The sequence below is a fragment of the Melampsora larici-populina genome (genome assembly GCF_000204055.1).
Source record: "Melampsora larici-populina 98AG31 unplaced genomic scaffold MELLAscaffold_18, whole genome shotgun sequence".
Taxonomy (NCBI): Eukaryota; Fungi; Basidiomycota; class Pucciniomycetes; order Pucciniales; family Melampsoraceae; genus Melampsora; species Melampsora laricis-populina.
Genome location: NW_006768782.1, coordinates 528,467 through 544,410, shown reverse-complemented (window position 1 = coordinate 544,410; position 15,944 = coordinate 528,467). Strand labels below are relative to the sequence as shown.

Sequence of the window (15,944 nt, the reverse complement as noted above, 5' to 3'; positions counted from 1 at the left end):
TCGAAGTTTTCAAAAATACGGCCCCAGTACGTGGTTCGCTTTTGTGAATCTCCTTGGTCAGGATCAATTGAAGTGTGCGCCCAAGCCTTGCAAAGAAAGACATCCTCATTTGGACTCCAATTCTTCTTGTTTATAGCTGCTTTTGCAGGCGGTGCTTTGGTGTTTGGATCTTTTGCAGTAGGATTGCGAGCTGAAGGCTCTGATTTGTACTGGCCAAGATCAATTGAATCGAAAGGAAATATGACGGAGTTGTTGTAGGAATCCATTGGAGCGTATGTTCAATGCAATGAAGAAATAAAACAATAAAAGAATTGAAATTGAAAACATGAGATTTCTTGAGATAGATTACTATGAGTAAGTCCAAAACAAACTACAATTTTGGGTTGATTTCGAACAAATACGAATTAATCAAGGCAAATTGTCTGAGGCAAGTGAAGGTTGGCTGATTCTATGGTTTTTTATACCCATCAATCGTATGATAGGGTGTGTTTTGTTGGAAAGTTCAAGAGAAATGACACTAGCATTATTATTTTCAATGATGAGAAAAGAAAAAAGGTAGCCTGGTCTTCTTCAAAGGTCACCTCTTGGCTCCTTGGCTCTTGACGTCAACGGAGGTAGGATTGATTGAATGTTCCATGATGTCTTGTTGACTTCAATTCAGCTAGAGACTCAAGTGTAGGCTTGAATAAAACGGGTATCGCTATAGCGCTATGCCAATACTGGGGGTGCACGTGATGTCGAGAGTCTTGATTGAGCCCCCAGATCTGGAGACTCTCGACAAAAATGTTGAGAGTCTTGACGTCCCACCTCGCATTTTGCAAGGTCCGCTGCGGCGTTTTTTGGCGTTTTTATCGCCTGTATTGTCGAGAGCCCGCATTTTGCGAGCACCGTTGGAGATGCTCTAAGAAATAAAATCTAAATAAAGGTATTGGGAGGTAATGTGTAAAGAAATTGTATAGAAAGTGTTTTAAGTTCTGTAATTCAATCTATCCAGAACTGATCCAAAAACACTATCAACCAATCATTCCCTCAATCTGATCTTACGCAAAAAGGTCAATCTTGCTTGATTGTAGAAATCAATTGTTCAAGTTATTCCAATCTTCCATTAATTTGATCTCAACGATTCGCGTTTTGGATCCTACTACGTAAGTTTTCTCCAACAACTGAAAAAAATACCAGAACAATCAGATCCTTTTGATTAATCAATTCTAATACATAAATATAAGGAATAACATACTTAAACCGAGTGCTACAGTGAATAAAGAAGCTTCAGATAAAAAATTGGCACCATTTTGAATAGCTTTAGTGTCACTAAAGATCAATCAAGATATTCGGTTCAAGATCAAATGATCATCGATTCAAAAATGTATGAACGAAATTCATCAAGATCAAATGCAAAGTTTAGGTTGACTATGAGTTATTCCCAACCCACCAAAACATTTTAAGTAGGACTATTCCAAGAAGCTTACTGAGCATGAAAGGATTCTAAACGTACCTTAGGGGTCTGATGGTCGGTTGGATTTTGGAAAAGATTGAGGCTAATCTGGTTTCATAACGTTGTAAAGATTGAGCTACACCAACACAAATCTTTTGAAACCTTTGGAAACAAATTTTAATTAGCTTTTCAGAAGAAATAAAATGGAAATAGATAAGTGACTTACTGAGGATGATCCTATAACCCGATTTCCAAAAGATAATGTCTTAAGGCTTCAATCTCAAAGACAACGACAAAGTAGTTCAAGTCTGAGCACTCACTTGAGCTCCTGATTTCAATCTACTAGCAATCAGTTTACTCAAGGTTTTGATTGAAAGTGAAAGGACTTAATCCAAAAGAAGAATACCAAACTCCAGTTAACACCCAGACCAAATTCATATTTCTGTATTAATCGCATGGAAGCTGTGCAGAAAGTCGATCAAAGAGAGGCACACTGATATACCACCGGCACCATATCCGTACGCCAAATACAATCGCCACATTCATTCGAGCTGGGAGATCAGATGATTTGACTTGATATTTAATATGATCAGATCATTTGAATTGGTAAACATTTGGCACCACAGAATTGTATAGGTGGAGGTGGATGGGTGGATGGTGAATTGAAGTTCCAAGTAGCGTGACCTATAGTGGTGGCTGATCGAGTGGCAGAAAGCGTGGCTGTTAATTTCCTGGGGCCAAAATGGCAGCGCGCGGCGTAGCTACCCGGACCCTGCGGGTCCTGGGTAAGGAGGCGATAGCGCCGGGCGCAGCGCTCCGCACTGCTGTCTGCGCTGCGAGCCAGACTTGTGTATATGTCTTTGTGAATTGAGTCAATTTGGCTATACACTGAGTCCAATTTTTCTATTCATGGTGAACTCCTTGAAAACCAGACTCAGTCAGAGTGAAGGAGGGTCCCCAATCCTCCTTCAGGACATAAGCTCCATTCATAAAAGATCTATCTGACACATCAATTTCTGGCAGGAGAGCAGAGGATCCATTCACGCACCCAAGGACTACAAGCACAGACCAATATCATAAACTAGCACAACTTTACTTGGAGTTTAATATCAGGGTGTGGGGCCCATTTTGCAATTAAACTCGATGTTGCCCGGGTCTCCAAGTCCAATGCTTCAACAATCCGTGCTACTCCCAGATAGGGAATCCTGAGCTTGACGACTTTTACAACAAATTAATCACTCTTGTAGATGATTGGGAAAACTGATTTGGTCGTAACGGTTCAGGCCTAGAGTGGCAGCCCTATTTGCCCCCAGGGAATCAAGTCAGTTTGCATAACCCTGTTGGAATAGTCACAGATTATGTCACGAGAACCTGATCATATTCCAATGTACAATCATCTATAGTGTGCTTTCCCACCATCAAATGCTTCCTTCAATCATCTCACATGTCATTCTGTTTACTCGATGAATCTTGTATAGTGCTTACATAAGTATTACACAATTGTTACATAAGACACCTTTTGTATATAAACTACCTGGAGCCACATCAGGAAAGGGTTCTTTTCCTCACCCTTTCCATCTCCTATTCATGCGCTCCAGTTGATCGCAACAGGTTATGAGACCCATCTCTACCAACTGCTAGATTTTTTTGACTTACGTTTAATAAACCATCTACAAGGTCTAAATCTTATCTCGTACATCTTGCGCCACTCTATAAGGGTCCCCGGTTACTATATTAGTGTACCGGTGTTATAGTTTCTACTTAGTTGCTCTGTCATACATACCAACACTCTCCAATCTCTTCTAGCTTTGTGTTTGTGCATCAGCAACACTGGATTTTCCCATCTTATACACTTCAACAGTATATCCCCCCACTTCGTTCTTGCTTTATTCTCCTTCTTCATTGTTCTTCTTCACTATGTCATCTATGACTACTTCCAATGATCGTTTGAACAAACTCTTGGGCATTACAGCGTTGAAACCCCCTGGTGATAACTCTAATTATCTCGACTGGGAGTTTGCTATCAAACTCTATCTTGTCAATGCGAAACTTACCTATGTCCTCAAGGAAGTGGATCCCAAATCGAGGTCCTCGACCTGGGAAGATGATAATGCGCGTGTCTGTACGCTTATCAGTCGTGCTGTCGACGACGTTAATTATCAATATCTCAAACCCCACCGACATAACGCTGCTGCCATGTGGAAGGCTTTACGCCTTGCACATGAGGACTCTACCTCGGGTGGTCGTATGATAGTTTTAAACTCTCTAATTACCTTGAAGATGGGAGAAATCGATCTAGATACCCATCTTCAATCAATGAATCGTCTCTTTGAAAAACTCTCATCGCTCATCACAACTGATCATCCGCTCACTGCCGATGACATCTACACTACCTCTCTGATCAACTCACTACCCGACGACTGGGCTCACGTGGTAACACCACTCGTACAACAAAAGACGACTGATTCTGTCTCCGTAATTCGAGCGTTGAAGAATGAACAGAATCACAGAAACTCTTCCGGTCATGTGAAACTCCTCGTCTTCTTCAGCAGTTCCAAGACTCTTACCATTGACACAACTAGAGTTCGCAGTGGTTGGTTCATAATGTCAGCCCTGGGTACATATGTATGTACCCAAAGACTAACTTGTAACATAGATAACCACCTTTAGACAACTAATTACATGTACATACAGCTTATAAAACACATGTAACATGTAATAAAATACATATAAACATTAATTACATATACAAGTACATGTAAAATCATATGTAATATGTAATAAAACATTATTTACACCTCATAACTCAGTGTCAAGAGTTAAAATGCTTATACTACATAATATACATATCAGGTATATGTAATTATGTAGCATTAATGATAACCATAACTAATAGTACTAATTAAACCCTAAACCACAGTAGTGATATAAGCAAATATCACCACAGTTAGGTTTGGAGAGAAGAGTATATAAACCTCTTCTCTCTCAGCCTTCAGAGATTCCCCCCAAGCTTTTATTACACACTACTTTTAAGAACAATTAAAGTTCTACTGAAGTAAACATCAAGAGTCTTATAAATATAAGACTAGTGATTATCTTCATTACTTTAATCAGTTCCTTGATTAAAAGTAAGTAATTCCTTCACCCCCCTGGATCCTCTACTTTCCCCAAGTAGAAACTATTTTAGGTTGGTGACCTTCCAACAACCCAAGGCTAGTGACCTACGTACAAGCACTTTCAGGCTGGTGACCTTAAGAACAACCCCAAGTTGGTGACTTTAAGAACAACCAGAGTAGTGACCTTCATCTCACTCTTTAATCTGTTACATAAAGATTAAAGGAAGGCCTTGGATCCAACCTTCTATAATTATAACTTTTAAGTAATATAATTATAAACCTCCTTTTAAGGAGTCAACTAACTGTAGTCTGTCTGGATTTATCCAAACAGACCAGTCCCCTTTTTCCTTCCTCCTCTTTCTATATTTCTAGTTGTACTTACATTATATTTGAAATATAATTAATCAATTACAAACTACAAATCTCTACATTGCCCAAATTAGTGAGCCTTGAGTACTCATCTGAGCACCCAACCCTCACATTTGGGGGCCTCATCGTGTTGAAACCCAAAATCAACCTCAACTTTTACCAAAAGTGTGAGATTCCATACCTCTAGACAAAAGCATAAGAACCAATCAGCAGACTGTAGAACTAAGTGTGATTGATCACCAATCATTTCACTTAACTCATAACAGTCACCTCACACTCCTAAATAACAAAATTCTCAAGTACTACATATTAGAAAAACAATCACCAATAAATTGAGCATTGTGATTGATCATCAACCACTTTTTACCCAATCTACAGCAACACCCTCTCATCCAATTTCAAAAAATTGTTCAATTTTTTAAGGAACCTCTCATATTTTCACAATATCATATTTCAATTTTTTTTTGTTGTTGTTGTTGCTGTTATTATTTTTGTTTTGTTTTGTTTGTTTTTCTGAAAGTGACACACTTAAAAACATCCCTTTCGAGTATTCCCAAAGTTGAGAATAGAAAGGACCGGAGTAAAAGGCACATTACAACACCGACAAGTCGAGTAATTACATATACAAGACTTGGAATTTGGAACATCCAGACAAAGGATATTAGAAAACACAAAACATCCTTTGAAACTTATCGATATCAAGAAACGACAAGAACTATCAATTTCAGGATATCGAAGTGGACGATCAATCAAAGAATTAGAAGCGGACAAAGAATTAGCGGGGCATTCCGATCAAAATCGGAAAATCAATTTTTGTTCCGATCGGACAAGCCGTACCAAACAAACCAAAAGGACCGAAGTAAGTACTTTCGAAAAGAAAGCCACAATTCTTTTTTTTCTCTTGATCTCTATATTTTTTTTCTTTATTCCGAAGAATCTCGACCAATAACACCAAATTCCACCTTTCGATTAAGAAAAATTACCTTCTATCCGACTTACAACCGCGAACACAGACTCGAAAGACCATTTCCTCACGACGAGAAGTCCAAAAAAGAATAACAAAAGTGAGTCAGCTCACAACAGATAAGTATTAATTACTTTTACAAAGTACTGACCTACTTCGTTCTAATAGTGATTCTCGAACAGATCCGTATCGGAAACGGACCTAATCGACAACCTCATTCGTATAAGAATCGATCTACTTTTGAGTTCGATATCCCCTCAAGCAAATCAATTGTGAACAGATCGAATTGCTATCTTTATTGTACTCACTCGAATCAACCAATCAACTTTCAAAAACTCTGTAACTTCATCAAAGTTATTTTAAAAATCAAAAGTAACCTTCATAATCTAAATTCCTTATCATCATCCTTACTTACACTCCAATCAATTCTCTCTATCCTTTTAATAACTTTATCTTACTCAAAGTGAAGTTAAAGAAGTAATACTAATATTACTTGATTTTTTTTCTTTTCTCTTTCGTATTCTACAATCTTTCGGATCGATCGTAGTGTCTTTCCCACAGCTGTTTAACTCTTTAGACCTCGCAAACCACGGCACCCCAGTGCCACAACCAGCTAACGCGAATAACACACACCAGTCTACTCCTGCTATACAAGACCCGAACTACGACGGATCCGTGATCGAGTTCGAAGACGCGTATGGTAATACGACCCAAGAACCGATTATAGTGGATTCTGCCGCTGCGACACCAACAGCCAACCCGTTGGTCATAGACCTAGCATCTCCCGGTTCTGACGATACGGCGAGAAACTACGAACAATCTCAAGCACCTCCTCCAGAGAACTTGATCGTCCAACACCAAAGTAAGCAAATTTTTCCTTTGTGTTTTGTTTATTCTTTCATTTTATCAATTTTTTTCCTTTATCAATAACCTTTATCTAATACTTTTTAGACAACGGTCACAATCATCCTGCTGAACCAAATCAAGATCAGCGTGTACAACCTCATCGTAAGTAAGAATTCGAATAAAAAACTAAATTTTTTTTGTATCCTTCTCGAACGTACTGTGTTTTAAGGAAACATAAGACTGATACACTTTCCTTTTTAATACACATCTCACATTCTTATTCCCTCTCACACATCATAGAACAAAACCACAATCCAGCTCAGGATTACAATTATCAAGAACATCAAGCTCAAGGACACGGGAATCAACATCATCGTAAGTAGTAACTACTTTACTAAATTTAATCGATTTAATAATTTTTTTTTCTGTTTTGTTTGGTTGTTTGTTTTCTTTGGAAATAACCTTCTAGATCACGCGATCGATCAAGGACAAGCCCAGCAAGGACATCATCATCAAGCTCACGGAGCGTACGAAAACCGTAAGTTGCTAATTTAGATTGAATTTTCATATTAAGTTATTTTTATAAAAGATACCTTTTTTTTTTAACCACCGTTATGTCTTCCAGAAACTCACAACCACCAAGCCGCGCAAGCTCCGCCAGTACACGAGGATCAGCGAAATCGAAACGATCTGCCGAACCAAGCTCACGGGGGACAAGGAGGACCCCGGTGGGGGAACTATTCGAACCTTTACCACCATCAGGTAAGCCTAACATTCAATTAGTTGAAAATTTTGCTAAAGAAAAAGAAATTAATAAGAAGATTCTTACCTTATCGACTCTAGACCCAACAACAGCAGGCGGGCTATCACTATCAACCTCAATACCCGACACACCTAGCAGCGCCGGTGGCCCAGTACCCGCCAGCTCCCTCTCCTGTCTACAACCCCCAACTGATCTACCCCCCACCTCCATCCCCTGCTTATCGACCCCAACTGCCAGCTCAGGGCTCGAGCAACAACCCTATGCCTCCACCTCCTCCACCGCCACAGTCTTACCAACAAACTCGCGACGTGGAGGAAGCCCGACTCCGACAGGTAATCCTCGACTTGAAGAGGAACCTCGACGAAGCGAAAGTGGCCAACAACAACTCCAATTATCGACAAATCCTTGGTGCAGCGAAGGAAGCACACCGGGAACTCGAAGAGTTCCTGGGTGGTCGTCGTCACAGATCGAAGGTGGAGGAAGTGGCGGGTTACAACCCCTACCACTTGAATCCACGAACCATGGAGCCATTCGATACTCCCAGAGCGGGACCGTCCAGCCAACGCCGAAAACGAGCCCGAGACGACGAGATCGACGATCTAGCAGAGAATGCGTCAAACCTGCTGGATATGATTTTAGTGGTGAAGCGAATGAAGAGAGACGATTCAGACCCAGAACCAAGGAGCAAAGGCAAGGAGAGAGAGAAAGATCAGTAAGTATCTTACCTCCTCCTACCTCTACTTTTCATTTTCATCCATCAGTATTGTATACTGATACTCCTTTCACTGGACCTCCTCTAGATGAAAGTACTTCCCTTTCCAGATTACCTTCTGTCAACTCTCCCAAGTTAGAAGAAGATGAACTTGATCAGCTAGACTATCAAGGACTGTTCAACCAGTCACAATCAAATTCAAATTTAAATTCTAAAGTTTCTTCCTCTGTATCTGTTTCAAGTTCTTATTTAGATTTAGATGACCTTGTTAGACGAAAAACACACGCTATTTATGAAAAAGTTGAGCAATTAAATCCCAATTTGAACTTGTTAAAAAATCAAGGTGAGCAAAGTGAGCATATGAGAGTTAAAGAATTCCAAACAATTTGCCAATTACACAAAACATCTTATGATGATATTATGAGAAAATTTTTAGATTTAAAAGAAGAACTTGATGAAATTAAAAAACTAAGTTATGAATTCAAAAATCAAGAACAACATCAAACAGCTTATGATGATGTTAAAGTGAAATTTGCAGATTTGAAAGAAAAATTTGGTGAAATTCAAGAAATCAAGAAACTTCTCCTTGAATCAAAAGATAAGTCTCAGGCCGAGATACAACCCAAGAATAAAGGAAAAGAAAAAGAACATATTCCTAGTTCTGAAAATAAAGAAGCAAGTGCATCATCGTCTCATACAACTCAAGAAGCTGTACTAGGAGAAACTGAGATACAGAAATCTACAGTGACTCCAATGTATAGTCTAAATAAGACTCAGGCTATAGCATTACAAATTCGAAGTACATTAAATAAAATCTTTGAAGAACCAACATTGAAACCATCTGAACAGAGCATGGTTAAACAAATAACAAACTTAGCCAGTCAAATAGCTACACGTATTGCTGAAAGTGAGAAAAGAGTAACCTCCAAACTTAGCAATTATGATAAAAATTTCTACAAGACAATAAATAAAATCTCTCAAGAAAGAAATCATGATAAACAGGATATCAGAGAAACAAGTGATGCAGTAATAAGTGATCTCGGAGAAATGAAAATTGTTCTAAAACAATTAGACATCAAAATGGATAAACAGCTCAAGTTACCAATCAAAGACCCCTATAATAAAATTGAGGAACTACTCAATAAATTTCAAAAACATGAAAGTCAAGTAAGTTCCACCATTGGTGAAATCAAAGAAGATACAAATATCACAAAGATTCGTGAAAACTTGAATATACAACAACAACAATTCGAAAGTAGTATGATGAGATCTTATCACGCATTACAAGAAAATATAAAAGACAATCATGAACAATTAAAAAAAGAATTATTGAGACAACAAGAAATCCAGATGAAATCTTTTTCAGATCAAATATTGAATCAACAAATGATATCAAACAATAAAATATTAGAGAAAAATGTTGAAATACAACAACAACTGATACAAATGGAAGACAACGCTAATGCAGCAACATTGTCAATTATTCAAGAACTTAAACCTGATGTAGTAAGTAACATTAATAATACTTCTATCCCAATAAACCAAACAAGTCCAAATGTACACAACAGACAGTTCAACTCACCTTTTGAAGAAGCCCCAAGAGTTGATCCATCACTTAGAGGAGAAGCCAGATTCAGACTAGCCACAGCGGAACCAAGAGAAAGAACCGTGAGCTATGTAGAACCTGCACCAGTGAATAGAGACTTTCAGAGCCCGACAATGCGTGAAAGAACAGAAGTACGAGAAGAAACACTTCCACCTTGTGAAAGATCTTTTATGAGAGAAGGTACTGCTCACACGGCTATAACGGAATCTGCTAGAGAAGATAACTTAACAAAAGCTTTGACTAAACTTTGGCCAACAGGAAGAGATTGGAAAAAATTTAGCGGAGACGGTGAATATAACCATAATGATTACATTGACTGGTGTGATGATTTAATTATAACTCTGAAAATGGACCCTCTTGTTGTTGTAAGCCATTTAGCAACAGCTTTCACAGGCACGGCAGGACAATGGTATATGGACAAACGAAAAACTAAAGGTTCCATGACGTGGGATGAGTGGAAAGAAGAAATCCATAAGAGATTCGGTAACAATGTTTGGAAGAATAACATGGAAGACTTATTTATAAACGACAAATTTGATGCTACTATACACACAGATCCCACAACTTGGTCTTTGAAACAAAAAAAGAGAATTTCAGCTTTTGATCCAGACTCTTCTGAAGACAGAATAGTAAATAAAATCTTGAATAAAGTGGATGGTGACGCTAGAAATGCAATCAAAAGTCAACTCTCTACACCATACGAGTGGGACATGTTTCTGATGGTATTCAAAGATATCTTTGAAAATACAACCATCATTACAAAAAAGAGATACTTGAATAGACCAAGGAGACCGTTTATGGACAATAGAGCTACCTTGAAAGATGATAAAATACAAGGACCATCTAGTACAAGAGTTCAACCAAGTACATTGGAAAGGAAACCTTCTAGAGCATGCCCAAACTGCGGAAGTAAAGATCCGAAACATCAGTGGAGAGGATGCAAAGATAAGAAAATAAACGTAATTGAAGAAGACACTGGAGAGAGTGATAACATGAATGATGAGTTTGATTTTCAAGGAGGACAACTTTCAGGAGATTCAAGTTCAGAGAGTGAAGGAGAAAATCAACAAAATCAACATCAACAGAATGTCTGCATGATTGATACTCATGAAGATAATGAAAAAGATATCAATATATTACAAGCTGAAGCAGATGTACCTCATTCATGGCAAGATGACATGCAAATGGGGAATACAATTGATGCAAGACTACTGAAATCCAAACCAGCAGATGGAATGGCACATACACTAGGACATCACGGAATGGCTCGAGCATTAGTAAATAATTGTAAAGTACCAATGCTACTAGACAGCGGAGCATCATGCTCAATTGTAGGAAAACATTTTTTATCTGAAATAGTACCAGACTGGCAAGAAAAAATCATGCCCAGTAGTCATGTAAAATTCTCCGGAGTTGGTAGTAAACTTCATGCCTTAGGCGTAATCAGCTTACCCGTGATATTCCCACATGTTAAACAATCAATCAGAATGAATGCTGAATTTGTTGTAATGGAGAATGCAAACAATAAATACTTCATTTTAGGGGCAGAAAACTTGAGCCAATATGGATCTGATATATTTCATAGTAAAGAAAGATATTTTACCATTGGTAATCATAACAAAAGTATCAAATTTGCCTTAATGCAACATAAAGAGATTTTGTCAATTAAACCTGACATTGCAAAAGAAACTTCAATAGCTGAAGATGCAAGAAAACTTCGAGAGAAAATATTGGAAGCAGAGTTTGGACCCAATCTTACTCACGATCAGAAAGAAGACATAATTCAAATGGTAATTAAATACAAAGACCAATTTGGTTTGGGAGAACAACCTCTAGGAGTTATTAAGAACCATCCGGTGAAAATAGAACTCACAATAGACAAACCTTACCCACCCATCCTAAGGAAAGGTGCATATCCAGCTAGCCCGAGAAGTAGAAAGGAAATAGAAAAACATATTGAAGAATTACTTAAGATGGGTGTAATACGAAAAGTAGGTAGTGATGAAGAAGTTGATATAACTTCACCTGTTCTAATAGCATGGCACAATGATAAATCTAGGCTTTGCGGAGATTTTCGTGCTCTAAATCAGTACGCCAAGCCTGATAGATACCCTTTGCCAAGAATAGATCAATCATTGACTAACCTTTTTAACGCAAAACATATTACTCTGATGGATATAATGAAAGGATTCCACCAGAACATTGTGGAAATATGTAGCAGGAAATTCCTCAGAATCATTTGTCATTTGGGAATTTTCGAATATATACGGATGCCTTTTGGAATCAAAAATGCTCCAGCTTTCTTTCAAAGAATGATGGATACAGAATTTTCAAAAGAATTGAGAGAAGGATGGCTCAAAGTATATATTGATGATATCATAGTTTTTCACACTACGTGGAAAGAACATCTAGAAGCAATGGAAAAAGTATTGCTAAGAGCTAAAGCTATGGGTATGACCATATCTTTAAAGAAATGCCATTTTGGTTTTGAGGAATGTAAAGCCCTAGGCCATCGTGTATCAGGACTCTGGGTAGCGGTAGACCAAAACTCTGTAGCAGCAATACTACAAAAACCTTGTCCAAAAGATAAACAAGAGTTGAGTTCATTTTTAGGATTTACAAGCTACTACAGAGCTCACATTCCAAACTTTGTAATCATTACTCGTAGCCTCTACAAACTTTATGCTAAAGGCGTAGTATTTGAAATGACAAAGGAAAGAATTGACGCAGTGAATAAGATAAAACAAATACTTACAACAGCACCAATCTTGTTTCACCCGGACTTTGAAAAACCTTTTAAACTTTATGTTGATGCATCAATTGAAGGATTAGGAGCAGCACTACACCAAACGCAAATAATTGACGGAAAACCAAAAGAAGGACCAATTGTCTTTATATCTAGAAAATTGACAGACACTGAAAGTAGATATTCTTCACCCCAACTAGAAGCTTTAGCACTAGTTTGGGCATTAGAAAAATTACACTACTACCTTGATGGTAGCTACTTTGAAGTAATTACAGATTGTACCGGAGTAAGATCTCTGACAAATCTCAAATCTCCAAGTAGACACATGTTGAGATGGATGATGGCAATACAAGAGTATAAACCATTTATGACAATTACACACAGACCAGGAAAATTCCATAACAATGCTGATGGACTGAGTAGAATGGTGTTGCCAAATGATTCCAATAATCCAGCATGGGAACCAGAAGAGATGGAAAGAGACATTCCTGTGATGGGAATTAGTTTATGTGAATTATCTGAAGAATTCTTTGATGAAGTGAAAGCTAGTTATGAAAAGAATAGTAACACAGCTAAACTTACCAGGATATTGTCTGCGCGTAATACTGATTTGAGCCTGTCAAGCACACTTGAGCAACCTTGGAAAGATGGATTAGCTCAAGGAAAAATTTCACTTGAATCTGACCTACTATACTTTAGAGAAAAGCATACTGCGGTTTTAGTAATAATAACTACTGAGCACATTCAACAAACATTGCACGTGTGCCATGATGAATTTATGTCAGGACACCTGTCAGAAGACAGGACAGTAGACAGAATCAAAAACACAGCGTGGTGGCCAAATTGGAGACACGATGTTGAAGAATATGTAAAGACTTGTGAAAGATGCCAAAAAGCAAATAAAGCCACAGGAAAAAGATTTGGTTTACTTCAAAGAATAGAAGAACCAACTTACGCGTGGGAAGTCATTAACATGGATTTTGTTACTGGTCTTCCACCGTCATTAATTAATAATTATAACTGTGTACTGGTTATTGTGGACAGATTTTCAAAAAGAACAAGGTTCTTGCCATGCTACAAAGAGGCAACAGCAATGGACATTGCACTACTATTCTGGGAAAGAATAATAAGTGATGTAGGATTACCACGAATTATTATCAGTGACAGAGATCCAAAATTTACTTCTGAATTTTGGAAAAGTCTACATACACTTATTGGAACAACTTTAGCTCTTTCCACTGCGTATCATCCACAGACTGATGGTCTCAGTGAAAGGAATATTAGTACTTTAACTGAAATCATCAGAAGGTATTGTACTGAAGGACTCTGTTACACAGATAAAGATGGACATACACATGACTGGCATACATTACTGCCAGCATTAGAATTAGCATATAACAGCAGCATACATAGCACAACAGGAAAGAAGCCTTTTGAAGTAGAAAGAGGCTATTGTCCTAGATTACCAAAAGACCAGATTAAGAATAAAAATGTTGAATTTCATCCAACTTCTCTAAGTTTCTTTGATATGCTTGGTAAAGCAAGAGCCCGAGCAGCGCAGTGTATTGAAGATTCCGTGACTTATAATCAAGAGAGATGGAATAAAACTCATAAAGAACCTAAATTTGTAGTAGGAGAACAAGTTCTACTCTCCACTACAAACTTTACTAACCTGCAAGGACCCAAGAAACTTCAAGACCAATTTGTTGGAGCATTTGTAATATTAAAGTTCCATGGAAGCAATGCTGTAGAAGTAGCATTGACAGAGGAATTTGGGAGAAAACATCCTGTATTTCCAATCTCATTGATAAAGAAATTTCACGCTTCTGACAAGAGCGAATTCCCCGATAGAGAAATACCCAAGAAAACTCCTATCAGGTTTGATACTGAAGGAGAAAAGATTTTTTCACACATAATAAAACAAAGAGATACACAAGTTAACGGTAAATCTACTACACTCTACCTTGTGAGATATAAAAATAGGAGTGCAGACGAAGATGAATGGCTACTAGCAGATAAAGTACCCAATAACAAAACTACCTTGCGAGAATTCAGAGCCCAAAAAAGAGCTCATAAACCTTCTGAAAAGAAGTAATGACCTCCTTTGAGGGTGGGGAATGTCAGCCCTGGGTACATATGTATGTACCCAAAGACTAACTTGTAACATAGATAACCACCTTTAGACAACTAATTACATGTACATACAGCTTATAAAACACATGTAACATGTAATAAAATACATATAAACATTAATTACATATACAAGTACATGTAAAATCATATGTAATATGTAATAAAACATTATTTACACCTCATAACTCAGTGTCAAGAGTTAAAATGCTTATACTACATAATATACATATCAGGTATATGTAATTATGTAGCATTAATGATAACCATAACTAATAGTACTAATTAAACCCTAAACCACAGTAGTGATATAAGCAAATATCACCACAGTTAGGTTTGGAGAGAAGAGTATATAAACCTCTTCTCTCTCAGCCTTCAGAGATTCCCCCCAAGCTTTTATTACACACTACTTTTAAGAACAATTAAAGTTCTACTGAAGTAAACATCAAGAGTCTTATAAATATAAGACTAGTGATTATCTTCATTACTTTAATCAGTTCCTTGATTAAAAGTAAGTAATTCCTTCACCCCCCTGGATCCTCTACTTTCCCCAAGTAGAAACTATTTTAGGTTGGTGACCTTCCAACAACCCAAGGCTAGTGACCTACGTACAAGCACTTTCAGGCTGGTGACCTTAAGAACAACCCCAAGTTGGTGACTTTAAGAACAACCAGAGTAGTGACCTTCATCTCACTCTTTAATCTGTTACATAAAGATTAAAGGAAGGCCTTGGATCCAACCTTCTATAATTATAACTTTTAAGTAATATAATTATAAACCTCCTTTTAAGGAGTCAACTAACTGTAGTCTGTCTGGATTTATCCAAACAGACCAGTCCCCTTTTTCCTTCCTCCTCTTTCTATATTTCTAGTTGTACTTACATTATATTTGAAATATAATTAATCAATTACAAACTACAAATCTCTACATTGCCCAAATTAGTGAGCCTTGAGTACTCATCTGAGCACCCAACCCTCACACATAAGGTCCATCAATCTCCTGTGCTCTTTCTGTAAACGAACCAACCACAATGTCAATCACTGTTGGGCTCTCGACAAGATAATTGAAGAATGTAAATCATCTTTGTCCGGCTCTAAATCAATTACTCAATCTCGTTCCAGACCTCAATCCTCTAAAGTGGGTAAAACATCTGTTGTACCGCTGGATTTCAGTGACTCTGATGATTACTCTGAAGTAGAAGAGCGTACTCAGGCAAAATTTGCCTTGACGGATGTTGCGTTCTCCTCTCCTCGTATA

The 15,944-nt window shown here is 37.7% G+C and overlaps 1 protein-coding gene across 1 annotated transcript; it reads right to left on the bottom strand.

Annotated features, from left to right (window-relative positions):
* Nucleotides 1-1,116: 1,116 nt before the first annotated feature.
* MELLADRAFT_106493 (uncharacterized protein) lies at nt 1,117-1,981 on the bottom strand (the record flags this gene model as incomplete). The annotated part of the gene is made up of 6 exons (XM_007409947.1): nt 1,117-1,163; nt 1,238-1,311; nt 1,496-1,597; nt 1,662-1,672; nt 1,756-1,820; nt 1,930-1,981. The coding sequence occupies 6 exons, from the start codon at nt 1,979-1,981 to the stop codon at nt 1,117-1,119; spliced, it is 351 nt and encodes a 116-aa protein (XP_007410009.1).
* Nucleotides 1,982-15,944: the final 13,963 nt, after the last annotated feature.